At 36.3% G+C, this 22881-nt stretch overlaps 13 protein-coding genes across 13 annotated transcripts; 5 read left to right on the forward strand and 8 right to left on the reverse strand.

The window, feature by feature from the left end:
- Positions 1–1105: 1105 nt before the first annotated feature.
- Positions 1106–2302, reverse strand: B0P05DRAFT_600227 (cytochrome P450; the record flags this gene model as incomplete). Its single annotated transcript, XM_051583223.1, has 6 exons — positions 1106–1313; positions 1358–1652; positions 1696–1815; positions 1872–1886; positions 2008–2211; positions 2291–2302. 6 exons carry the CDS (start codon positions 2300–2302, stop codon positions 1195–1197), a joined length of 765 nt encoding a protein of 254 aa, XP_051430386.1. The 3' UTR covers positions 1106–1194.
- Positions 2303–5697: 3395 nt separating this feature from the next.
- Positions 5698–6417, forward strand: B0P05DRAFT_581762 (vacuolar protein sorting 55; the record flags this gene model as incomplete). Its single annotated transcript, XM_051582134.1, has 7 exons — positions 5698–5713; positions 5793–5880; positions 5926–5948; positions 5993–6077; positions 6132–6187; positions 6237–6268; positions 6313–6417. 7 exons carry the CDS (start codon positions 5698–5700, stop codon positions 6415–6417), a joined length of 405 nt encoding a protein of 134 aa, XP_051430387.1.
- Positions 6418–6426: 9 nt separating this feature from the next.
- B0P05DRAFT_641308 (uncharacterized protein) lies at positions 6427–9479 on the reverse strand. Its single transcript, XM_051583765.1, has 3 exons — positions 9175–9479; positions 6586–9129; positions 6427–6542 (listed from the first exon to the last, which is right to left on the reverse strand). The coding sequence occupies exons 1-3, from the start codon at positions 9451–9453 to the stop codon at positions 6468–6470; spliced, it is 2898 nt and encodes a 965-aa protein (XP_051430388.1). The 5' UTR covers positions 9454–9479; the 3' UTR covers positions 6427–6467.
- Positions 9480–9481: 2 nt separating this feature from the next.
- Positions 9482–10325, reverse strand: B0P05DRAFT_560930 (putative ubiquitin-conjugating enzyme E2). Its single transcript, XM_051580433.1, has 5 exons — positions 10169–10325; positions 10027–10122; positions 9893–9981; positions 9698–9845; positions 9482–9653 (listed from the first exon to the last, which is right to left on the reverse strand). Exons 1-5 carry the CDS (start codon positions 10257–10259, stop codon positions 9541–9543), a joined length of 537 nt encoding a protein of 178 aa, XP_051430389.1. The 5' UTR covers positions 10260–10325; the 3' UTR covers positions 9482–9540.
- A 214-nt stretch (positions 10326–10539) lies between these two features.
- B0P05DRAFT_641310 (nucleoporin protein Ndc1-Nup) lies at positions 10540–12718 on the forward strand (the record flags this gene model as incomplete). The annotated part of the gene is made up of 8 exons (XM_051583766.1): positions 10540–10760; positions 10807–10908; positions 10954–11128; positions 11177–11309; positions 11355–11512; positions 11554–11945; positions 11995–12552; positions 12600–12718. The coding sequence occupies exons 1-8, from the start codon at positions 10589–10591 to the stop codon at positions 12716–12718; spliced, it is 1809 nt and encodes a 602-aa protein (XP_051430390.1). The 5' UTR covers positions 10540–10588.
- Positions 12719–12749: 31 nt separating this feature from the next.
- B0P05DRAFT_560936 (WD40-repeat-containing domain protein) lies at positions 12750–14388 on the forward strand. Its single transcript, XM_051580434.1, has 6 exons — positions 12750–12888; positions 12933–13037; positions 13091–13185; positions 13237–13294; positions 13340–13632; positions 13697–14388. Exons 1-6 carry the CDS (start codon positions 12763–12765, stop codon positions 14271–14273), a joined length of 1254 nt encoding a protein of 417 aa, XP_051430391.1. The 5' UTR covers positions 12750–12762; the 3' UTR covers positions 14274–14388.
- Positions 14309–14834, reverse strand: B0P05DRAFT_560940 (uncharacterized protein). Its single transcript, XM_051580435.1, has 5 exons — positions 14779–14834; positions 14693–14730; positions 14531–14648; positions 14442–14483; positions 14309–14391 (listed from the first exon to the last, which is right to left on the reverse strand). Exons 1-5 carry the CDS (start codon positions 14779–14781, stop codon positions 14362–14364), a joined length of 231 nt encoding a protein of 76 aa, XP_051430392.1. The 5' UTR covers positions 14782–14834; the 3' UTR covers positions 14309–14361.
- Positions 14807–15977, reverse strand: B0P05DRAFT_560943 (uncharacterized protein). The gene is made up of 5 exons (XM_051580436.1): positions 15650–15977; positions 15533–15598; positions 15233–15478; positions 15074–15178; positions 14807–15034 (listed from the first exon to the last, which is right to left on the reverse strand). The coding sequence occupies exons 1-5, from the start codon at positions 15792–15794 to the stop codon at positions 14904–14906; spliced, it is 693 nt and encodes a 230-aa protein (XP_051430393.1). The 5' UTR covers positions 15795–15977; the 3' UTR covers positions 14807–14903.
- B0P05DRAFT_560950 (60S ribosomal protein L18-B) lies at positions 15978–16840 on the forward strand. The gene is made up of 3 exons (XM_051580437.1): positions 15978–16012; positions 16173–16259; positions 16333–16840. The coding sequence occupies exons 1-3, from the start codon at positions 16010–16012 to the stop codon at positions 16786–16788; spliced, it is 546 nt and encodes a 181-aa protein (XP_051430394.1). The 5' UTR covers positions 15978–16009; the 3' UTR covers positions 16789–16840.
- Positions 16841–16861: 21 nt separating this feature from the next.
- B0P05DRAFT_479433 (uncharacterized protein) lies at positions 16862–17653 on the reverse strand (the record flags this gene model as incomplete). Its single annotated transcript, XM_051575066.1, has 5 exons — positions 16862–17006; positions 17053–17128; positions 17189–17261; positions 17322–17444; positions 17492–17653. The coding sequence occupies 5 exons, from the start codon at positions 17651–17653 to the stop codon at positions 16862–16864; spliced, it is 579 nt and encodes a 192-aa protein (XP_051430395.1).
- A 1584-nt stretch (positions 17654–19237) lies between these two features.
- On the reverse strand, positions 19238–20189 carry B0P05DRAFT_560956 (calponin homology domain-containing protein). Its single transcript, XM_051580438.1, has 6 exons — positions 20071–20189; positions 19885–20023; positions 19767–19830; positions 19555–19719; positions 19393–19509; positions 19238–19342 (listed from the first exon to the last, which is right to left on the reverse strand). Exons 1-6 carry the CDS (start codon positions 20102–20104, stop codon positions 19277–19279), a joined length of 585 nt encoding a protein of 194 aa, XP_051430396.1. The 5' UTR covers positions 20105–20189; the 3' UTR covers positions 19238–19276.
- A 316-nt stretch (positions 20190–20505) lies between these two features.
- Positions 20506–21622, forward strand: B0P05DRAFT_560961 (apolipo protein O-domain-containing protein). Its single transcript, XM_051580439.1, has 5 exons — positions 20506–20601; positions 20660–20737; positions 20782–20898; positions 20949–21476; positions 21529–21622. The coding sequence occupies exons 1-5, from the start codon at positions 20575–20577 to the stop codon at positions 21559–21561; spliced, it is 783 nt and encodes a 260-aa protein (XP_051430397.1). The 5' UTR covers positions 20506–20574; the 3' UTR covers positions 21562–21622.
- Positions 21537–22813, reverse strand: B0P05DRAFT_291580 (uncharacterized protein). Its single transcript, XM_051573455.1, has 5 exons — positions 22456–22813; positions 22103–22414; positions 21929–22057; positions 21762–21881; positions 21537–21695 (listed from the first exon to the last, which is right to left on the reverse strand). Exons 1-5 carry the CDS (start codon positions 22660–22662, stop codon positions 21591–21593), a joined length of 873 nt encoding a protein of 290 aa, XP_051430398.1. The 5' UTR covers positions 22663–22813; the 3' UTR covers positions 21537–21590.
- Positions 22814–22881: the final 68 nt, after the last annotated feature.

Raw genomic sequence — 22881 nt, forward strand, 5'->3', positions numbered from 1 at the left:
ATAAGCCTTGTATCTTCTCGTCTTTTGCAGTCACTTGTTTCTTGAGGTCTTCCATACTTGCCTCGAGTCTTTTGACAGTTTTGGCAAGTTGAGCAGCAGATCCTGCTTGTGCGTTATCCTGTTCTAATTGGTCTTTTTCTGCTTGAATTTGCTGTAATTTAGATTCTTTTTGATCTGCATCTTCTTGGATTTGATGGATTTGGTCATGTAATTTAGCAATGGTTTCCATGGCTTGTAAAAGCTGGTTCTCTCTTTGTTCGAGAATTTTATCTTTTTCGTCTTTAATAGGTTTGGTCTCTTTTTCATGATGGTCTTCCTTTACAGGCTTCTCTTCTTCCGCAGGAGTTTCCTGCATGATGGCTTTCTCTGTTACAGCCAGCGTGTTTTCATTTGTCAGACTGGATAGAGGCTGAGGGGTCTCTTGTTCTGCTTGATTAATAATTTCCTGATTTGGAAGTGCTGTTTCGTCCTCTTGTTGGACTAGACTTTTAATACTTGAAGCAGATGAACTTGGCTTTTTGTCTGCCATGACAGCTGCTAATCGACTTGACAAATCTGCACTTGAACGAGGTGAGTCTATCTTTTTGGGTGGTTCGATTTTTTGGTATGGCTCTACTTTTTGAGGCGATTCTGGCTTTTTGAGTGTTTCTTTAGTTACAGGTCGTTTTTTAGGTCGTTCAACTGTGGTGACCATCCCACTGATCGGATCAACATACGTTTCTGTCTCGGTATCTATGATTCAAGTCAGTCGAGCAACTTTACACCAACTTACAAAAAAAAACCTTTATTTGTCTTGGGCTGTTCCTGTTGTTCAAGTAAAGAGTCAAATGTGGTTTCTACATTTGAAATGGCTTGTTTGAACAAGCCTCCCCACTTTGAAGTTGCTTCATTAGAACCAAAGAAGCCACTCATAGAAAAAAAGTAAATATCCAAAAAGGAGAAAACACAAAGTACGAATTTTTATTATTATTATTTATGAGCCAATGAAAGCAAGATGTGTCAAGCTCATTTTGCATGTATTTGTTTAATAGATGTGTAACCTTGTTTGAAATGAGACACTTGTATGATGAGCATAGTTTCTGTCTTTATCTTCAGTTGGAAAAGAAAAGCTTGTGATTATAGTATTTAGTTGTAACTGAATGTGATATTCCTAAGTATACATGGCCCTTTTATTATATATATATATATATATGTTCAATATCTCTTTTCAAAATCCAGTTCTAGATTGACAGGGCCCACTACCATTAATTCTGCAGTGACAGCATCATGTTTATGAATCGAATTTTCAGGCAATGTCCATGTATATTTTCTTACTAACATAAAATGAGTCTTATGTGTTTATCATATATCTACTTACAAAGCATAGATAAAAGCACCCGGTGTTCATACAAACTGAAATTCATGCCAATGCATTGTCGAGTGTCACTACTGAAAGGAACCCAAGACATACTATGGTTTGGTTCTTCCCCATCTTGCGCAAATCTCTCAGGATCAAACTTACTGAGGTTCTCCCAGACTTTCTTGCTATTGTGAATACCAAAAAGATCGGCAACCTCATTCGTGCCTTTTGGAATAGGCGTACTAGACAAAACTGTATCTTTTGTAGCCTCATGTTCATCGATACAAGAAGTAGGACCAGCAATACGCAATTTCTATAATTCTATATGAGTATGCATTCCATAAAACCAGAGGTACCTCTTTAATCACTTGATTGATGTATACAAACTCTTTGGTTTGTTCTAATGTTGGCAAGATATCTACAGGTTCATCGTCAAGTATACGAATAGCTTTTTCTCTAGCCCTTTGTTGAATATCCTATCCATTTCAATTACTACTTGATATTCTCACTCCCTCTTTTTTTTTAAGCTTACTGGATTCACAGCTAACTAATAAGCAGCAAAAGCAAGAGCGCTGGCTGTCGTATAATAACCAGCTAACAAAAAGACAGTAACATTACTCTACAAAACTTCTATGAATCTATGAAAATCCGCATAAAAAAATATATACCTTGAGCTCTTCATTGGACATGGCACCTTCTCCTCTTTTTTCACTTTCAATCATCAATGTCAACAAATCTTTTTCATTTTCTTCCAGAAAAGTATTTTGTAAATCCCCCTTTTCAACCTGTTCTCCTTTATTGATAATGATTTGATCAATCATATCGAGAGAATGGTCCACTTTTTGATGAAGTTCACGACGATGAGGAACTAACTAACGCGAGGTATAGTTATCAAAAGTACGAAAGATGAAACAAAACAACTTTTGAGAGTTTTTGATGATAGTACCATACGCTGTTACCCATTCATTGTCTTGTTACGTAAGTGCATTAAGATCAAGCCCTGATATAGAAAGTCAATACACATACATCATGATCTTTTTCTTTTCTTTTACCAAAGACTGCTTTTCCAATGGTATCTAATGTCCATCGGTGCATCAAATTTTCCAAAATCAACTGTACGACTACATTGTTGCTCCATCGTATCAAAAAGCGTCAAGGTCAATTGATCAAACATGTTGACCGGCATGGACCGACGAAAAGCAGGATTCGCTACTTTTCTTTGCAATTTCCAATGAGGATCATTCAAAAAGGCAACGTTGGGTCCGAAAATAAGTCTACCAAAGACAGAATGATGTTGATCAGAACGTATTGATTTTGGAAAGGTATCTACCGGTCATGAGGATGATGTCGTTTTTCTTTTCTTTTCAACTAGCTGAATCAAAGAAAACAGTTTTTTCAGCTTCTGGATTAGACACAAAGACAGCCCAGCCTAAACCTGCGGATTTCTATCGAAAGTATGAATGATTGTCTTGCTCTGAATCTCTATTTACCAAGTAAAGATTATGTCTTCTTTCGCATTAATCATAGGCATAATCACACGTTAATCACACTCTTTCTGAGATTCACCAGAAAAGACAGAACTCAAGAGAGAAATACCTTTGATAAGGTATATGGCGCAAATGCTTTGGAGGTTTGAATACTCGATCATGTATCATATAAACTAATGAGAGAGCAACAGCAACACTGATGCTGATGGTTTTGTTCTTTTTCGTTAAATGTGGGATAACATATGTCTGGTAAAAATCAAGACATTGTCAAAGTGGAAGTTGGGTTGAAACGAAGGACATAAATTTCAGATGATAAACATGCATGAATTGACTTCTATATACATATACATCAATCTCAGTATGCGCAGTGAAAATGCTACTATGCTCTCTCTTGTATTACAAAAAACCCCCCCCATAATTCACACAGCTTATTTTTTTTTGCTGTATTTGTTATCTGGATTGGCTCTGTATAGCTTCATTTGAACACAATCGCATTTGATGAAGAGAAAAGGCTTTTTTCTTTTAAAAATATGAGATACAATGCGCTTGTGTACAACCTTGTTTATTTCATGTAGCCCAGTTGCATGTGTTCCTTTAAGAAACGCCCTTATTTTTTTTAATTATGGTACCCTATGCATGAAAAAAAGAAAAATTGTATGTGAACCTTATAGTCATTTGAGATATAAGGCTGTTATACTCACCACTGAAACAAAAGCATTGTATTAAACAACATTTTGGATACAATAAGCGCAAGTATAGTTACATCAATGTAAAAAAAAAAAAAACTCTGTAAGTTATCTCAAATATAGTTTACAAACGCGTCTTTCTAAAAAGAGAGATTGATACCTACTATTTCTAAAGTTAATGACAAGAAACACAAAGGCTATACTCAATGACAAAAAAAAAAGGAATTCATTATGTTGATAAGTATCTACATGTTCATTATATTTCCTGCTATCTTTATTTTGGATTTAGTGTCCTTTACCTTTTTATTGAAGGCAGCTTGACGAGTTACTTTGGCCACATTTGTATAATGTCTCTATCAAAGAAGATACATGATTCATAAGCAGGTGATTTTGCACTTGTTGCTTTGAGACTATAAAGAATTTGAAGAATCTGATGATTATCAAGAGACACTTCGAACTCTTCAAGTATTTGAGAAATGAAAATATCATAAACAAGCGAAGCTATATAGATACTATTATATGCTCGAATAGAATAAAGATAGCCATGGTACCCTGTATCATAGCACTACACTTTCTTGTTTTTCTTTCTTTCACAGCTTACCTTCCAAATAAATACCTACAAGATACATGTCTTCTTGATAAGAAGCATTTGTGCGTTGATAGCGTGCATAGTTCTCCAATAATTGAACGAGAATAGACTTATTTATCAAGATAGATTCAGTTTCTCGAAAATTTCTAAAGCTTGAAAATACGTCGAGATTTCAATTTGCTTTTGTAGACCAGACGCATCTTTACAAAGACATTGGAATAGAATACAATCGCTTGGTATGTGTCCTTTTTCGTTTGAGAGTCTTGAAGGACGACTAGTCTATGTTCAGGCTTTTTTTTTCTATATGCATTTTACTTGCCTTGTTATTTTGATATTGGTGCCTCTAAAAAGCGTGTCGAATAAAACCAACCAATGATTAAATGCTTGTTTTGTATGATTTGAACGCATACATAACGTTGCGCTACAATTATCATAAGTTATACTATGAGTACCCGTTCCCTTCACATGTATTCCAGAATATCTGATAATTGATAATCTGTGGTTGTGAGTGAAGTTTCAGTACGCTTCGAAGTCTGAATTGATTTTTTTTTGACTTGGTGTATGTCACCTGGAGCAAAAGACTGACTTGACATAAGTATGTCTATACTGCATCAAGGCTTACCTGTTTCAATGGCCCAATTAAATGATCTACTTTAGCATTCAATTCAAAATAAGATGATGTACCAGTGAGATCTATGGCCTTAGAGCAAATAAACTCAAATGGTTTGTATTGTTGATAAAATTGCTCTTTATGTATCATATTAAAGACAGATGCCTTTGTTAGTCTATTCTTATCCATAAGCTCTCTGTTTTGACTGTGTGTATGTGTGTGTGTATTTACAACAAGAAATCTGATTCATTCTTTGCTAATTCGTATGCTGGTCTTCTAGCCAAATAGTTTGTATAGCCCTTAAACACTTTTGATACATCTAGGCACTATAAGAATATCAGTATCTGAACAAGCATTTAACTCTTTTGTTACTTTTTATTCTAAACTACTCTCTGCATCCATACTTTGCTTATTTGTTAGTGACAAGTAACTGTCTACAAGATAAGAAACAAAATAAATAAGATTAAATGAATGATATACAGAAGTATAGAATTTGCATAGTATGCTCATGATGCAAACAAAGAAAAAAGAATAGTATAGTAATACTTCAAATGTTAAAATGATTTTCTTGCTCAAATTAGTTGGACAGTATACCAGTCATAAAAAAGAAGGGGGTTTTTTTTTTATTGTTGTAAGTAAGGTAATATCATTCAATATAAAAAAAGAACCCCACTAGAAAATGGCGCATAATTTATCAAACATTTCACTCTAAGCCTAATCTTTAAACTATGTTCATAGTCATGGCATTAGCTTTTTTCTTTTTCTTTTTTTAAAAAAAGAAAAAGAACCTTATTTTAAATGGGAAAAGCGCTATCACAAAACAACCCTTTCATGGTATTTTTGCTTTAAATAAGAGACAATTGCTTTCTCTCTCTTACTTTCAAGTCAATAAAAAGATAAATAAGATATTGTCGTCGTTTCAAATTTCAAATAGAAAATGATACGTATCTTTTTATTTTGTTCTCTTGTTATTGCGCATTCAAATCATGGCAGGCTTAAGAAGTAAGCAACGCATTATGCAACTTGTAAGACTCATCTCTCTTTTTATAAACTAGCGTAAGCAACGTGTATAGGAATCGAGTCTTATCCTCTTTAAATAGTATTATTGCACTTGCTTTTGTTTTGGCTATTGGATTCTTGCTTGTTATTTTATCGTGTGCTCTTTACTAGTAAGTTTACTTCTGTATATCTCTAGTTCTAATCTATCTTTATAGTAATTGGTGGCCTTTACTTGTTGGTATGTATGATTACAAACAGGGCAACTTGTGCTTATCCTATTAGTTGCAACCTATATACTCGCACCTTTACCCAATGCTTTATGTGGCAGGTGTGCAGGAGAAGACGATTTGATGTCTGATTATAATAGGTAAAGGAAATAATATACGCTATCCTATTGACTCTTTTTCTTTTTATCTTTTAGTGGCATTATTGATGCAGGACATTTCATTACTGGCATGTTTATTGTCACTGGATTTTGTAAGTTTTGGTTGAATGATGAGCAGTATTGACGGATAACCCAATCTAGGTTTACCTTTTGTTTTAGCCCATGCTGAAGTGGTAAGCAAAAGCGATATATTCTGTAAGCTCAATATGAATTCTAGATTACTGTTCCTGCCATGATGATGAGTATTTCAGGTGGTGTTTTAGTGTATGGCACCATTATTGCCTATACACACTTCTTTGCACACCAAGGTGATGATTTTTGAGATATCCCTTTTTTTTTTAATGATTTTAAAATAAATTATTATTATTATTATTATTGCTTATTTGCAACAGACTGGTGCAGTTGTTTGATGGCTTGATCGCATTCACGTAAATTTCGAGGAAAAGGCTATAGGACGATCAGTATAAACTTTATGCCTCGTATGACTTACCTTGGAGGTATCGGTTATTGGTAAATAGAGCATTTCTACATCAAAATTACCAACTACTTTAAGTACATCTTGATCTGGATCTGCTCTCTTTTTCTGTCGATGTCGTTCTTTAAATGACCTTGAATACCATGCATTGAAACAATGAAACCCTGCCACATAGGATGTCTCTAAACAAACAGGCATCATATGGGCTAATGCAAACCTCGCTTGTCCAATAGCACCGTCTTCTTTATGTACATAACCCGATAAGCATTCTTTCTTTTTCTTTTTTGATGAAAACAACCGAGAAAAGGGTAGTCTTGATTTCATCACATAGTCAGGGCGAACATGCAATGAAATAGTGATAATCATGTCTGGGTGGGTGTCAATCACACACTCATAATCAAACACAATATTTTGAGATAGGATTTCATACCGAGACATGTATTCAAACCGACCATCACTGACAACACAGCGTACATAGGCACGTTCTTTAGGCAAAGGCAATAGAATGTCTTGAATGCCATTGACGTGTAAATAGAGTTTACCTTGATTTGAATAAGGAGCGAGATTGGCAAGGGAAGAAGAAAGACGGGATAACAAGGTCTCGTCTGAAGGGGAAAGGAGAGTGCTGATTGGCTTACGACGGATCGACTTGGGCAATGGTTCTATTTGGGGTGTGACAAGTGTTGGTTTATTAAGGGAGAGTCGAGATGAGTTGAGTGTTGAAGTGAGTGATAGACTACTTGTGTTACTGACAAGGCCAAGTAAGCTTGATGTTCTATTCGGCGGTTGATGAAATAAATGATTATCTTGATCTAATTCTAATTTACTGCTTGCTCTATAGTTCGGAAATGTCTGTAGCTGTTGTTGTTCTTTCTCGAGTTGTTGCTCTTTCTCGAGTTGTTGCTCTTTCTCGAGTTGTTGCTCTTTCTCGAGTTGTTGCTCTCTTTGTAGTTGTTCTTGTGCAATACGCTGTTGTTCTTTGTATTTTTTATCAGGGTCTAATTCGTCAAGGTTGAATTCTCGATCAAGAATAGCTGCCCATGAACTCATACTCATGGTCCAAGCAGCCTTTTGGCTTCCACTCATGCGCTTTTTATTGCCTTCATCTGCTGCGCGGAGATCAGATCGTTGGGGTCGCACAGGTGGTTCCACATCATCTTTGTTATTAATTACAATTGTCTGGGGATATTCTTGTTCTTTCACCATAGTGACTGGCTGATAGACAGGGGAAACAAGGCGCGTAGCCAATTGAACTGGTATCGCTTCTTCTTCTTCTTCTTCATCTTCTTCATCTGATTCTTCTTCTTCTTCTTCTGTTGTTTGATCCATTGTCTTGCCTGTTGAGAAATATTTGTCGTTTTCTAGTGCCAATGTGTAATATACATTGGGTTCGCTTATTTTTAATGATTCGACCATATCTTCTTGAGAGTATATGGATGCTTTATCATGATCATCACTGTGCACAGACTTGGCTTGGCTTTGAAGTGATTCATGGTTACTATGCAGTGATTCATGGTCACTATGCAGTGATTCATGGTCACTATGCAGTGATTCATGGTCACTATGCAGTGATTCATGATCAACTTCTTCTTCAGTTGTAAATGTAATAATACCCTGTGCTTCATCAATATTCATAGTAGCACAAGAAGATTCATTCTGAATGACAGCCCTTGAAAATCGTCTTGTTTGGGGTATATCTTCATCTGCTTGAACAAAAATACTTGAAGAAACATATGATTTTGTCACCAATGAAGACATGGTTCTTGAATTACGTTTCGTAGCAATTTCTTCTCCTTCTTGTTCTTGCTCTTGTTCTTGCTCTTGTTCTTGTTCTTGTTCTTGTTCTTGTTCTTGTTCTTGTTCTTCTTGTTCTTGCTCTTGTTCTTCTTGTTCTTGTCCTTGTTCTTGTCCTTGTTTTTGTTCTTCTTGTTCTTGTTCTTGTTCTTGTTCTTGTTCTTGTCCTTGTTTTTGTTGTGGTTGTTGTGGTTGTTGTTTAGTCTCCATTGCATTTACTATTGCCTTTCTGGCTGGAGCAGGATAAGCACGTTTTTCTAATTTCTTAAATAATGGATTGTTTTTAACCGCAGACTTTTTAGCAAGCTGAGCAACTTCCAACCGTCGCTTCTGTCTTTGTTTTTCCAACTCGACTTCTTCTTCTGTCAAGACCTTTTGTTGTGTCTCTTTGACTTTTCCCTTTTTGAAATAATGGCCTTCTGATTTCTTTCGGTCCATGGTGATATGCAATGGTTTTTTGACAGTCTGAGTTGTCTCTTCTGCTAATTCTCTTAGGAGTTTGAAACGATCCGGTGTACTATAGTTGGGCCGCACGGATGATTTCTGTCGAGCTAGATCGCTGGATTTTTTGAGTTGATCTAGAATACCAGGCACCGTAGTGACATCGCGTGGTAAATAGCCCATTTCATTGGTCGGCGTTAACGAGACACCTTTTTGGATCAATAAGTCTACCATTGGTGCATCTCCTAAAAAGCAAACCAGATGCAGTGTGGTATTGTTACATTCACCCCAAAAACGAGTATCCAAGTCATACACGGAGGATTGCTATAGACTGTGTCATTCGTAGGGCCTTGATTGGCTTTGTCTTACCTCAATTAAATAAGACACAAGATCCAGTCGTTGTTGTGCTTCATTCCGATCTTGGTTAAATAGACATGTAAACTGAATTGCATTGACTGGTTGAAATGTCGAGCCTAGTTTATTGAGATGAAGTAAATGGCGTTGAAGATGATCATCAATGATGTGGGGAATGGGAGTCCATAAAAGTTCAGGTTCTTTTTCTAATAGGTATTTCACTTGAACAAGGTCTAGTTCTGTTACTGCTGTTGTCCAGTCCACCAACAATGTAGATAATTGACCCGAAACCATCTTCTGTGTCTTTTATTTTAAAGAAGAAGAGATATAATAAGAAATAAAAAAAAGGTTATTTTTTTATATAGGCTATTGAACGGAGTTTTATTTGGCTAATACATGATCATATTGAATACCATCCAATTGACCACCCACCATGGATTTCTTGACATGATCTTCAAATAACTTTCGATTGGTCCTCAATACTTCTGCTGCAACTAATAGAATCAATCAGTTTATTATCTAAACTGTTGCTCTTTACCTTTGTTTAATGGATCATCTGCATTGGGTTCAAGAAATAAGTATTGTAAACCCACAAGGACTGCTTGTAGTGAAAGCACGGGTTTCCAGTCTTCACGTAAAATATTAAGACAAATGTTACCTTCCAAGTCAATATTAGGATGGTAAATCTAACAGAACTGTATCAGTCCACTGAACTATGGGTTCTATCAATTACCTTTTGTGTACAGTGTACTTTGGGTGGTTCATGAGGATAGTTGTTATTGATATTAAAGGTGAATCGAAACAAGCCATTTGTGTAGAATCCTAAAGACATGAGTTAAAAAAGCGCTTTTCACTATAGTAATCAACCTTCATCAGGATGAATAGTCACATGGAATGCAAGGATGTTGGAAGGATCAGGAAAGTCAAGTTTAATGGTATCAGGAATATCGAGTTCAGCCAAGTCTAAAGAATACAAGATGAACACACGTTTTATAAATCCTCATTTTACCTTTCTGAACACGGATTTGTGCAGCACTGGTTCTAGGCTTTTTCTTTTCTGCTTCTGCTTCTTTTGACTTTTTGCCCCAGATGGAATACATTGTTTAGGAAGAAAACAGAAATAAAAATAAAAATAAAAATAAAATAAAATAAAAAAAGAAACTATTTGATAGACAGCATATCCAATCAAAACATACACAACAAACATAGACCCTTTTTATTGTTAATGTTAATCATTGCATTTGTTGATACTTTGTCTACAATGCCATTGTCATTATCCTTGTTCATATCTATCTATCTATATATGTGTGTGCTTATCGTGTCTTCAGGGTCATTGCTCTCTTGAAATCCCGCGTTGACTGTGACTTTGATAAACGCATATTTTTTTTTTCTTTTTTTTTCTTTTTTTTTTCTTTTTATACACATCACAATGGAGACTTCTTCGGCGGCTATGCTCCAGCCTGCTAAAAAGAAATGCGCATCTTATACTGAAGCTTATTTATCCACTATGAATTATGTTAACAAACGCTTTTTCAAGTCCCTTGGCTTATTTTCAATTGTATTTACCATCTTGTTTCAATTACGATTCAGTTTCAATTATTGTAGGTTGAAGACGCGTTTTTTTTTTCATCTTAATGACACTATTAGATGCTCTTCTTGATCTGATGTCATTCACAAGTCTGGCATGTGTTGCCTTATTGATGGTGACAGGTGTGGTCTTTTTCTTTGTTCGTAACTTGAGTTTTACAGGTAACTGAAGGATACATCATGACAAGTTTAAACTAACATAGTTAGTCTGGGAACCTACTTATCCTAGTTTACTAGCTGAATATGTAGGCAATGGAACATCCCTTGATAATGCACTCTTGTTGAGTATTCATGCTGGACTGACTTGGACACTGGTTCGATTCTATTTTAGTTGGATTGCCCAAGAAAAATACACTGATGCCTTTCTATTGAAGCCATTAGGGTAACATATCCTCAGTAGACAATATATATCTCATCATGTTTGTGATAGGCATTATTTGGGTACACGACAATTGAACCAAGAGAATATCTTTATTGCTTATTATATTTTTGTATTGGCTTGTCATTACACTTTCTTATATGTCTCTAAGCGATATCATGTGATCAAAATCAACCAAGTTCAAGTAAAGTGAACGATAGGCATGACTGTGTTTAATCCATTTTGATAGCAATCACTCTGGTCAGATATCAAAACAAGCTTTGCTACTTTACTCTGCCAATCTTCAATGACAGCTATCCATAGTTTTTTGTTTGCTTATGTGACTTATATTCTATTCAATCGATCCATCTACCATGTAGTTGCTCGTTTGTTTGGTATTTTTTACAAGTAAGTAGTGTGCCTAATGTGCTTTATTCATATAATCATAGACTACTGGATTCACCTATTATTGGATTTGATTGGCATGATATCCATTTGATGTTGCGTTGTATGATGGCAGGCAGTATGACCATCAGTACATTTAACTTTATTCATCGTCTGTACAATATCAGTTATGGTTCTCGTATGGCTGTGACAGATGGACTGGTCAATCAATTTGATGTGTTGATCGATGGTCTTGAAGGACAAAAAGAGATTCAAATGGTTGCATTTGCTGAATTAGCCATGATAGCCACGAAACAAGAAGAGACACGTCATACTTTATTTCGTACAGTAGGTAAAGATGTACAAGATACAGCTTGGTATAGAATCATGCGTGCTTGTCTTAAAGTGATGGATGAACTTAGAACCAAGATGGATATTGAGTATTATGGTGTGTCTGGTAAGTAGTTTGATGAATTATCAAAAAAAAGTGACTGACGCATGATCAGTGCCTGTGACACCTGCTATGAAACCTGTTGAACCTCCTTCTTCAAATCAACCTCGTCTTCAGTTATCAGAAGGTGATATTTATGCACGCCACCAAACAAAGTATACTGCTTTAGATGATCGTACCAAATACATCTTTTATGATGTAGCAGAGCGTATGGAAACCAATTTAGTGCCTAATACTGCTCCTCGTTTGACTACCTGTGCTCAAAAGATCACTCAGACACGCTTTGTTGAATTCATCAAGACATTGGAACTCAAGGCAGGATTAGGAGGTACTCTGGAACCCTTGTATGGAGAGACAGTCCTACGTCGTGTTCAGACTGTGTTTAGTAAATACCAGCTGGTGATTTGGGCCATTCAAAGTGTGGCTAGTTTGACATCGCATTCACTTCACGAAGATCCTTATGGTTATGTACAGAATAACATTGCTGATGTCTTGAATGCCTTATTGGGCTTATTGGTTAATGTTGAGAAATACATTCAGACGCCTCCTTTAGGCTATCATCGATTATTAAAACAACAGGAACAATCACAAGAAGCAGAAGCCGTTGTATTAGGTAAGTTTGAGTCTAAAGCAACAATATCATTGAATGTATTCAAATAGCTACAAGAGAAGCCATTTATCAAATAAGAACAACATTTGATGAATTCCTTGATCATTTCTCGATTGATAGAAAATACAGTAACCAATGGCAGCGTTTCCTTGATTACCAAGAATTGTAAATAAATTCAATTATTTTTTTTTATTTTATTTTTTATTTTTCATTATGTCTTGTTCTCATTTTACGACGCCTATTGATATACCTGCTTATTGCTTGACATTCACTGCAGATAACCAATTATTGATAGGTGCTGGTGGAGGTTCATCACGCTCTGGTGTCAAGAATAAACTTGTAAGGAATACAAGTTGTCGTATAATGTGTTGACATGACGTTAGATATCCTATAAAGTAGACACTCGAAGAAAGGCATTAGAAGAAGATGCTACATTTGAATTTGAAGCAGGGGAAGATGCTCCCATGTGTTTAGACGCTCATCCTACTGTAAGTAAACAACATCATAGTCTAATGACTCATCTGAAATAATAATAAAAAAGGAACCTGTTATATTAGCAGGTGTCAATGCGTCTGATGAAAGCATTATGCAAGGCACAAATAACAATTGTCGCGTATTTCGCGTCTTGGAAGACAAGTAAAGTAAATCCTATAGACACATACATCATTTCTAAACAACAGGCATTAGATTTGTATTAGAAAAAGCCATCAAGACAGTCGAGAGCAAGAATCCATCAGATTACCAAGTAAGTCAGTTTGTTTGTTATAGATCTAATCATCATTTTTATTAGCGTGTGGTTCGCATGAGTCAAGATGGAAGTTTAGTGGCTATAGGCACAACTGATGGTTATGTAAGTGTATTCAAATATCCTGAATTAGAAGCACTTTGTAAGCCTATTCAAGTCTGTACGGATGACGAAGTATTGGATGTTGATATCAACCTCGAAAAAGAAAAGATGGTCAGTGTCGTCAGAAATCAATTGTCATTGATCAATCTACGTGGTAAAAACATGGGCACCACAGTACAGACAATGACCAGTGCGAGTGTGATTAAACAAGGCGCCTCTTATTTTAGAGCATTTAGGTAAAAAAAAAAAAAAAAAAAAAAAAAAAAGTGGAACGATCTCTTTCTTAAATTGTACCTATAGATATGGTCGAGGCTATACAAAAGACGTTGGTTTTGCTGTGGTCAATGGCATAACAAAACGTGGTGCTTATATCATCAAATACGACGCTTATTCACTCGAACGTATAAAACAAGTCAAAGTCAGCAAGACACCCATCACAGCCTTTGCCTTAAGTCAAGATGGTGCTATTTTAGCCTTTGGTAGTGTTGATCTCAGTATCACGGTCATGGATGCCATGTCTATGCGGGTCTTGACCACCATCAAAAATGCCCATGGATTCTCAATTACTTGCATTGGCATCAGTCCAGATAGACGCTTGTTGGTCAGTGCATCTCCAGATAATACATGTCACGTTGTTTCTTTGCCTCTTCAATTCCCTACAGGTGTCCAAATCAATCCCTTCTATACATTGATTCTGGCTTGCTTTGTGGCTGGTATTATGCTGTGGCTTACTACATTGGTCGATCTTCAACCCTTTTTTGAACAAAAGGGATTGGTGCCTGTCAAATCCACTGTGTCTGATTCTGCTGCTGTTGTTCCATCTCCATTCACTACACCTGAAGTTATCCTCCACAAGGATCAGAGAGATGAGTTATAAAATACTAATAATAATATACATAAGAAAAAACAAAATGACAGAAAAAGGTTGTTTATTTCACAAGAGAGGGTGTTGTTGGGTAAAGAAATTATTGTTGGTCTTTGTATTGTTTGGCCCACTAAAGAAAAAAAAAAGAGTTATGCATAGTATAAGACATGATTCACTTACCAACATGGAAGGAATCCAACGCTTGGGTTCTTGATAACGAACCTACAACATAGATTAGGTCCAAGACAATCAAACAAAGCACAACTTACTTCTTTATCAGCAGACACTTTCCAGACAGCGGCAAGTGTGACAGCCATACCAATAGCAGCAACAGCTGTATTGGACTTCCAGTTCTTAGGTCTGGACCACCAACCACCAGCAGGAGACCTAAAGATTATGAGCATCAGGTGTATTTAGATTCCTATATTTACCAAACATCTTTAGGATAAGGATAACGACTAACAGCACCCTATGTTATAATGAGTTACTTAAGTCAAGGATCAAAAAGTCATTGTACCATTCTTTTATGTCAATGTAATATGAATAAAAAAAAAAAAAGAAAAAATAAAAAAAATAAATGCCCTTGCTGCAGACCTCCTTGTTCCACAAAAAAAAATGACGTTGGCTTCTGTGATTCAATTTTTATTCTTTCACCATATCTTTAAAAGCACTTCGAATCTTTTTCAAAAAGCCATAGAAATCACGAGACATGTTTAAATCTTCTAGTAATGGAAACAAGAAACTTTGCGGTAAAGGTGGGTCGATTTGAATAACTAGTGATGGTCAATACAATGTTAATTCTTCGTACTTACTTTTGTAATCCATGTGTTCATCTAAATAATGAGTCAAACTAAACACTTGTTCAGGATCATGTGGATTAATAGCTTTCATGACAATCTTGACTTCATTACCACCCGCTTGTGATGTCAATAGATGTGTGAGTAATAAAAATAGAATCAGAGTGTGCTTACGTTTATTGATCATTTCCATCTTGGTTACTTCAATACATGCTTGTAATTCAGCTTTTGTTCGTGATAAGAGGGTGGTGTCTTGCTCTTGTTTACTCTGTTGTTCATCTTTCTTTCTTTGAATAGCTTGTTTAAGTTTGTCTCGATCTGATTTTAAATAGTCATTTTGCTTTGCTAGTGATTGATGGCGTTGTCGTTGTTCTTGTGAGCTTGGAGAAGGACGAGTGGGTATGTTGATGTGTTGTAATTCTATTGATGGATATACATCAGTATGGAACATGCAGTAAGAACAGTATTATTTACTTGCTTCATATTCCGCAATACGATCACGTTTTAATTCAATATTTGATTCAAGCTGTTTCTTTTGATCTATATGCCAATCATCAATTGCTTGTTGAGAGGGGATGTTTACTTGCTTACCTAAAATATCAGTTACCATCTTTTTATTTTTGTCTACTAATTCAGACACTCTCTTTTGACTCGTGTCCACAAGTCGATCGAGATTAGGTTGAGCTTGGTCTACTAAAGCTTCTAAACTATCTGCCAGTTTAAATACGTTATTCATCAATCTTTAGGTTGGCTACATAAGCGTGTCCAATGAAGATATAAAAAAAAAAGGGAAACAAAATCGTGACTTTGTATTTCCTTTTTGGGATATGTGTGTGCCTGGGCCGGGAAGTGGTCCCCTCCTATTTTTGCCTAGCTAATGGGGATACACTCAGCTTGGGGGTGTGAAATGAAAGATCCTTCTTTACTTTAGCTGTCAAAACATCTACTACCATGGTAAAGTAGACACTACCTTGTATGCAGCAATCGAACGACCCTGAACACAGATGGATGGATGGATGGATGAACAAGATGCAAATGAGATAGGGAAGGGTGGACGACGTTGCTGCATACGACACGATTGAAGAAACAACTAAATGCTTATATATCTATATAGGGTATTGACTTAAAGAACCATCACGTCAAGAACAGCAACCGTACAGCTCCCAAGTCTGACAATGTCTACTTGGCTTTGCTTGTCAAGGTAAGCACACCGTGCTATATATATATATATATATATGTATATATGTGTGTTCTTGGTCACTCATTATGATTAGCTTTACCGTTTCCTTGCTCGTCGTACTGATGCCAACTTCAACAAGGTCGTCTTGAAGCGTCTCTTTATGTCTCGCGTCAACCGTCCTCCTGTCACTGTCTCTCGTCTTGTCAAGAACAACAAGGAAGGTAAGACCCTTGTTGTTGTCGGTCGTATTACCGATGACTCTCGTCTTCTCGACCTCCCCAAGCTCTCTGTTGCTGCTCTTCACCTCTCCAAGACTGCCAAGGCTCGTATCTTGAAGGCTGGTGGTGAAGTCTTGACTTTGGATCAATTGGCTCTCCGTGCCCCTACTGGTGCCAACACCATCTTGATCCGTGGTGCCAAGAACAGCCGTGAAGCCGTCAAGCACTTTGGTTTCGGTCCTCACAAGAACAAGAAGCCCTATGTTCGTTCCAAGGGCCGTAAGTTTGAACGTGCTCGTGGTAAGCGTTCTTCTCGTGGTTTCAAGGTCTAAAAACATCACAATGACCAATAAAAAAAAAAGAATAACGATGCTGTCAAATGTAGTTTTACTGGTTTTTTTAATTTTATTTTTTGGCCTTCTTGTGTTTATGAGCTACTTCTTCATCATCAGATTCATCAGATTCATCAGAACCGAGTTCAATTTCTTCAGCTTCATCACCACTTTCTTCGTCTTGATAATATTCAAGTGCTTGAGGGAAGAAATCCTCACTAATCAAAAAAGAGTTAAACTATTGTTATAGAATGTACAACTTACGAAAGCATAAGACCTAGACGAACATCGTCATTGCCAAACCAGTCCAAAAGAGAAATAGCTTCTTCATCTTCATTGTCTTTCTTTTGAGGAGCCTTGTTGTCATGATAATCAATGGTTGTCTTTGAGATCACAACACCTTCATCTTCAGGATCAACAGAGAATTCCTTTGTCAAGGTTTCATTCTTGAACATGTCATTCTTTTTAAATGTCTAAACTTAAAGAGTGAGTCTGTGGTTTCTGATTTCTTCAAGGGTTTTGGAGAGACTTACAGCGACAATTTTACGATAATTGGGTTTATCATGATCATATTCAACATGGAAATCAGTTAAATGTTCCAAGGCTTCAATGTCATGTTCACTAGGATCAAGTGCAAACAAAGGACTGTTACCCATCTACATGAGACATATGAATGATCCTGCATAAAAGACAGACTACTTACACTTTGAGCCCAGAAACCAGGAATTTTCTTGACAATTTCTCTACGCTTATGCCAGATAGGTGTCATAAGCTTACGTTGATAAGCTGCTACTTGTTCAGCAGCCTGCAAAGTTTCTTCTTGAAGAACAGCAAATTCGTCGTTGAGAAGTTCGTCAGTGGACATGTTGAAATAAAGTAAAGAAAGTAAAAAGATTTTTTAAGACGCGTTTTTATTATTTTATGTATATAAGCCGCTGTTGTGACATTCATGCCTGTTTTTAGTAAGACAAAGTTGTACCAAGTACAGCCATTGATGTCATACCATGAGAAGCCTATTGGCTCACGCAAATACCCACCTAAAATAGTAAGACATCGAACATGAACTTTATTTTAAACTGACACTTTGAATAAGATGTCGTTGTCATGATGGATTTGTTGACCAATCTAAAGTGAAAGCATAAGCTTAAGGTGTAAGTCAATGTGTCAATTCGACTATGGTAAGATATAGTCAATCATAAACAAGGTCAATGACATGTATCTTATTTAATATACTTTGTCAACAACATGTATCCTTTTATATTAAATAAGAGTTCATCACGGTTATTCATTCATATGTCAAAGGATATAAGACGAGGATTAAATGAAATGCAAGCTACTGCGTAAATACCAATAGCTGCTTAGGTTGATATGAGAGGTATGTCTCATCTTTGGTATGCATAGCGAGAATGCAGTCAACCATTAGCTCACCAATATAGGCTGATAATAGTAGAGATCTTTTTGCTTACCATTTTAATTTAGCCAAGATATCCTTCTCCTCCTTCTGTCAGCAATATGCCTCATGACGTACTGTTTGCCAAATCTGGTAGCCAGCTGTTTGTATACTTCTGTCTTGTTGGTATGAGCAATGTGCTTATGGAACTGCTCTCCCTTTTTGATCTCGAAGTTTAGGGAGGTACCAAAACGCTTGATGTCTTGCGGCAGATGTGTCAAAAAATGAACTTTTGGTTTCCCAGAGTAACCATTATGACCGCTCAGGGGACACATTACATCGTATGAATGCATCTTCTTCAAAAATTCTTTAGCAGCAATGTCAATTTCGACCCGATATTGGCCAAAGCCTTCATCTACTTTTCTGACAAAAAGTAATGAGCAGCGTTTGCTCAACTTTACGAAACAAGACCTCATTCTCTCTCCCCAAAATTTCCACTTGCATTTGAGAAAGCGTGTTGCCAACACAACAGGAGGTACTTGCAGCAAGATCTTGAAGTGTCTTCCAAGAAACGAGTCTCAGTGCTGAAGTCATCTAAGGCTTCCCGAGATATCCTCTACTTCTTGTCTTGTTGCCACTCGTTTGATGAGATCAGACATTAGGTATTCTGCAATACCAAGCAATACTGTATGCAGGATTTCTGTTGGAGGATCAGGTTGTGGATCACACGAGTGAAGTTTTAAAAGAGACTTCAAGGGATTACTTGGTTCCTTAAGCGTGTTTGATAACGCATAAGAGCGTGAAGTTTTGGCAGGTAAACCATTCTCCTGCCTTGCAATGCTCTTTCAGCAACCATCAAGATGAGTTTGATAGTAAAGAGTATTTTCTTCCAAGTCATCATATCGTTGCCACTGTCTATGTATGAGTACATTGCCATGTGTTGAAATGTGTCGAGATGGCCCGTCTTTGAATTGGTCATTAGAACCCTTCTCTTGTTGATTGTCTTTTACTAATGACTTAAAGAAAAAAGTAACTTGGTTTATTGAATTAAGAAATTGAGAGGAAACACACGCTTTCTATTAAAGGAGACCATAAGATTTATTTGTATTGAGCATAAGGATCAGATCCAACAATATTACGACGCTGTCCAAAGCTCATACCAGACTAATATCATAAAATGAGTCTGTGTTACTCATCGTCTGTCTTATGCTTACCTGATTAGCACCACCTGTATAACCATATTGATATGTATTAAATGTAGCACTATTAGCAGTAGCAGCATCTCTTGAATAATTGGCTTTTTGTTTATCAGCTAATTTGGGACCAAGATACTATAGGACTAAGATGAACCAAGAACATTGAATGAGTGAACTTACATTAGTCGATGTGCCTGCTTTGTAACCATAACGAGACAAAGCAAATATAGAATCGACGACTTGAGTCATGTTCTTCTTCTCAAATAAATCCACTGTTTGAAAAAGATCATGCTTAGGCACACCCAATACTTCTGCTCCTCTAAGAAAAGAAGCAATATTTTCCATCTTGTAAATATGAGATACAAAAGACTGTATATAGTTGTGTACATTACTTGAATAAAAGGCATTTTGGATTGTTTGAATTTGCCTTGACCGGGAACTAACTTACCAATGACTCTGAATAGATATATTAGTGATATCCTTTCGATTTCCCTTTTTTTTTTCTCTTACTTGCAGAGAATCACACCGTCTTTTAAATCCTCGGCAAAATCATGAGAAGGGAATGGCTCGCCTATCAATTGTTCGATCCATTGTTTTGCTTCTTGTTCTCGTTCAACAGAATACTTGGAATCTATCTTGGCTCTTATTTCTATAGATGGGTATTATTGTTAGTCAGTCAAGTAATAGTCCACTTGCCTTTGTCAATGCCGTATAAAGGTGTTTCTTCCATGGTTGTGTGTTTGATGAATCACGTAAGAAAGAGAGGACTTCTTTAAGAATTTCATCAAGCCAATTTAACGGAGCTTCAAAAAGTGTGTTGTAAAAAAAAAAAAAAAAAAAAAAAATTAGCATGAAATCATATCTGGATAATAAAGACAAAATATCTTTTCTGGATAGAAAGTATCTTGGAAATAGCTATAAACGTCTATGTTGTACTTGAGCCCATATATATATGCGTATAGAGATACAACCAAGAATATGCATTTACATCATGTTTACATAATGCCATTTTTTGAAATCGTCTTGACTGACTTGCATACGATTGGATAAAAATACCTACGTCATCTCTTGAGTGTCAATCGACTTCACTTTCCTTCTTATTGGCTGAGAAGCCACCCAGGGATAGATTAGAAAAAAAAAACAAAACCTCTTTTTTTTTTTTCTCTCCTCTCTTTCTCTCAACCTTCTCCGCATACATCTATGTTTTCTCCCATTGTTAAGAGAAGTGTAAGAGAAAACAAAAACAAAAATAAAAAAAAGCACGAATTAACAAGACATTGGTTAGCTTGCTACTGCTGCTGCTAGTAGTGCCTGGTTGACTGCTACCACCACTACTGTTTTTGCTGAAGAAAAGAGAACCAAGGTAATGTTGAGCAAGATGACAAGGAGTTGAACATGATACAATAGCTTAGTATTTATGACGAACCTGAACCTGAAGTTGTTATTATTGAATCACCCACTAAGCTTGAAGAACAAGTGTTCTATGCACAAAAATATGCTAATGAAACTCTGGAAGAAGGAAAGGTAAAAACGAAGCTGCGACTATGGTTCTTGAGTACTGATATGGAACATAGACACATGTCAATGGTTTGGTTGAAAAGTACAAACAATTAGAACACCAAGTGACAACCAACATCAACGACACTATTGATAAAAACGAAGAAGTTTTTCCTAATGTGTTGTATGTCGGTGTTGCTGCTTTGGCAGGTACCATTATTGCCCGTAACAGAAATATTGTGCTTCGTTTCTTGACTTCCAGTACATTGGCTATTGGCGCCTCTTACTATTTGCTTCCCAAGACAACACACAATGTTGCTCTTCACCTTGAGAAATTAGAACACAGATATCCTCAATTACAAGCAGCTCATCAGACTGTGAATGAGACTGTAGGTGATGCTCGTAAGCAGCTAGATGTTACTCTCTCACAATTCCGTGGTGCTGTTGATGAGAATGTCAGTAAATTACAAGAACAAATTCAACAAAACACAACTCAATTGAAGAATGCTGTTGGTGCTGCTGCTGCTTCTACTAGTGCTGAGACAAAGGATACATTTGATCAAGTCAAGAAGAATGTTGAAAGCATGTATTCTACAAGATCCAATGTAAGTGACAATGATCCATGACTTTGCTTTTTAACTTGACTATATATTTTAGCCTGGTGTTGAAGAAACATTAAAGAAGAATTAAATTAAATTAAAAAGAAAAAGAAAGGGGCTTTATTCATTTCTTTGATGCTGTAGTAGACCATAGTTTTGCAATAGTACAAATAGCATTGGGTGGTTCATGGAATGTCTTTTGTGTACAAGAGGGTTTCTATGGCCCTTAGTCGTCAATTCATCGATAGATATGTATATATATATATATATATATATATGTGTGTGTATTACCTGCTTATGGGCCATTTTGATGGCATGATACATACCCAGTGTTAAATAAGTACTGATGTTATCTTCTTGAATGTCTTGGTCTGTTGATGGATTCATAATAGCTGTGTTTGTTTGAATTGTCTAAATGGGGATGGGTTGAATAATGAAAGCATGGATGGTTTGATTACCTTGAGTTTCTCTAAAAACCCTTGACTGAATGCATGATTATCAACAGACATAGTTGCTTTAGATGTCAAATAGGACTTTTGTAATGACTGAGCAATAAGAGGCAGAAATGACATGATATTCGATAGTTTCTATTGATTCAAGTTAGAAGCAATAACAGACGATCCATTGTTTACCTTCACATAAGCATGAGAGAAGATAAAGGGATAAGCACAACATGTCTTTTTGACCAAGATTGTGTTTAATCCATCATACACATACTTGATCATAAAGTCTGTTTGTATCTTTCTGTTCCATACTGCTTGAAATTCCTTGGGTTTGTTTGTACTGTAGTCAAATATGATATCAAATCTTTCAAGGATACCATGAGGTGCTTGTTGGTCTAACACATAAGACAAAGGGGTAGTAATAAAAGCAGTTTTCATTTCATAGTAAAAGATGTGAGGTGAGTCTGTGTTGAACAGAGATAAACCACACTTTGACATGACCTATTAAGCGTGAATAAGACTATCTTTTAGGTTGACATTACTTCATTCAAGGGTTGTTGAATCCATGCAGGAGAGTCAAGTAGATGATCAAGTCCATTCAACATAAAAATACACCTTATTTCTAATAGACGCGTATTCAAGATCACATCCAGTTTATCAAGTTCAATCAGTTCATATTGATCTGCTAATGTATAACTCAAGTGTTGTATGCATGTCACATCACACGTAAATGCCAAGTGAGGCATCATAGGCGTACTTTTAGATTCAGGCAAACTTGTCTCTGTCCTTTTGATTGTCTTGATCTTGGTTTGCTTCAATGAAGAAGGAGAGCAGATAAACGTATTGCTTGTAAATAAAGATGGTTGTGATTCAGGTACAGTGTCTTGTTCTGAAGATGACATACAGAAAGAAAAAGTTTTTTTTTTTTTTTTTTTTTTTTGCATGAATACTTTACGGAAGCATTTGAA

Source organism: Gilbertella persicaria, assembly GCF_025201335.1.
Source record: "Gilbertella persicaria strain CBS 190.32 chromosome Unknown B0P05scaffold_59, whole genome shotgun sequence".
NCBI classification, from domain to species: Eukaryota; Fungi; Mucoromycota; class Mucoromycetes; order Mucorales; family Choanephoraceae; genus Gilbertella; species Gilbertella persicaria.

Excerpts from the sequence above, each read along its gene's own strand:
- B0P05DRAFT_641308 (XM_051583765.1), bottom strand. The coding sequence starts at position 9,453 with ATGGTTTCGGGTCAATTATCTACATTGTTGGTGGACTGGACAACAGCA. Across the intron at positions 9,130-9,174 it reads TTGTGTCTTATTTAATTGAG|CAATCCTCCGTGTATGACTT; the intron begins GTAAGACAAAGC and ends CACAGTCTATAG. Across the intron at positions 6,543-6,585 it reads CAATAACCGATACCTCCAAG|CCTTTTCCTCGAAATTTACG; the intron begins GTAAGTCATACG and ends ATCGTCCTATAG.
- B0P05DRAFT_560930 (XM_051580433.1), bottom strand. The coding sequence starts at position 10,259 with ATGTATTCCATCTGGGGCAAAAAGTCAAAAGAAGCAGAAGCAGAAAAG. Across the intron at positions 10,123-10,168 it reads ACAAATCCGTGTTCAGAAAG|ACTTGGCTGAACTCGATATT; the intron begins GTAAAATGAGGA and ends TGTATTCTTTAG. Across the intron at positions 9,846-9,892 it reads AAGTACACTGTACACAAAAG|ATTTACCATCCTAATATTGA; the intron begins GTAATTGATAGA and ends CAGTTCTGTTAG.
- B0P05DRAFT_560936 (XM_051580434.1), top strand. The coding sequence starts at position 12,763 with ATGTCTTGTTCTCATTTTACGACGCCTATTGATATACCTGCTTATTGC. Across the intron at positions 12,889-12,932 it reads CTGGTGTCAAGAATAAACTT|ATATCCTATAAAGTAGACAC; the intron begins GTAAGGAATACA and ends ACATGACGTTAG. Across the intron at positions 13,633-13,696 it reads TCTTATTTTAGAGCATTTAG|ATATGGTCGAGGCTATACAA; the intron begins GTAAAAAAAAAA and ends TTGTACCTATAG.
- B0P05DRAFT_560940 (XM_051580435.1), bottom strand. Across the intron at positions 14,649-14,692 it reads CCTTATCCTAAAGATGTTTG|GTCTCCTGCTGGTGGTTGGT; the intron begins GTAAATATAGGA and ends CATAATCTTTAG. Across the intron at positions 14,392-14,441 it reads GTTGGATTCCTTCCATGTTG|TGGGCCAAACAATACAAAGA; the intron begins GTAAGTGAATCA and ends TTTTTTCTTTAG.
- B0P05DRAFT_560943 (XM_051580436.1), bottom strand. The coding sequence starts at position 15,794 with ATGAATAACGTATTTAAACTGGCAGATAGTTTAGAAGCTTTAGTAGAC. Across the intron at positions 15,479-15,532 it reads TATTGCGGAATATGAAGCAA|AATTACAACACATCAACATA; the intron begins GTAAATAATACT and ends ATCCATCAATAG. Across the intron at positions 15,179-15,232 it reads GATGGAAATGATCAATAAAC|CGGGTGGTAATGAAGTCAAG; the intron begins GTAAGCACACTC and ends TGACATCACAAG.
- B0P05DRAFT_560950 (XM_051580437.1), top strand. Across the intron at positions 16,260-16,332 it reads ACTTGGCTTTGCTTGTCAAG|CTTTACCGTTTCCTTGCTCG; the intron begins GTAAGCACACCG and ends CATTATGATTAG.
- B0P05DRAFT_560956 (XM_051580438.1), bottom strand. The coding sequence starts at position 20,104 with ATGGAAGAAACACCTTTATACGGCATTGACAAAG. Across the intron at positions 20,024-20,070 it reads TTTATACGGCATTGACAAAG|AAATAAGAGCCAAGATAGAT; the intron begins GCAAGTGGACTA and ends ACCCATCTATAG. Across the intron at positions 19,510-19,554 it reads AAGCAGGCACATCGACTAAT|TATCTTGGTCCCAAATTAGC; the intron begins GTAAGTTCACTC and ends TTAGTCCTATAG.
- B0P05DRAFT_560961 (XM_051580439.1), top strand. The coding sequence starts at position 20,575 with ATGTTTTCTCCCATTGTTAAGAGAAGT. Across the intron at positions 20,899-20,948 it reads AAACTCTGGAAGAAGGAAAG|ACACATGTCAATGGTTTGGT; the intron begins GTAAAAACGAAG and ends TATGGAACATAG. Across the intron at positions 21,477-21,528 it reads TGTATTCTACAAGATCCAAT|CCTGGTGTTGAAGAAACATT; the intron begins GTAAGTGACAAT and ends TATATATTTTAG.
- B0P05DRAFT_291580 (XM_051573455.1), bottom strand. The coding sequence starts at position 22,662 with ATGATGCCTCACTTGGCATTTACGTGTGATGTGACATGCATACAACAC. Across the intron at positions 22,058-22,102 it reads TCTCTCATGCTTATGTGAAG|AAACTATCGAATATCATGTC; the intron begins GTAAACAATGGA and ends TTGAATCAATAG. Across the intron at positions 21,882-21,928 it reads GGTTTTTAGAGAAACTCAAG|ACAATTCAAACAAACACAGC; the intron begins GTAATCAAACCA and ends ATCCCCATTTAG.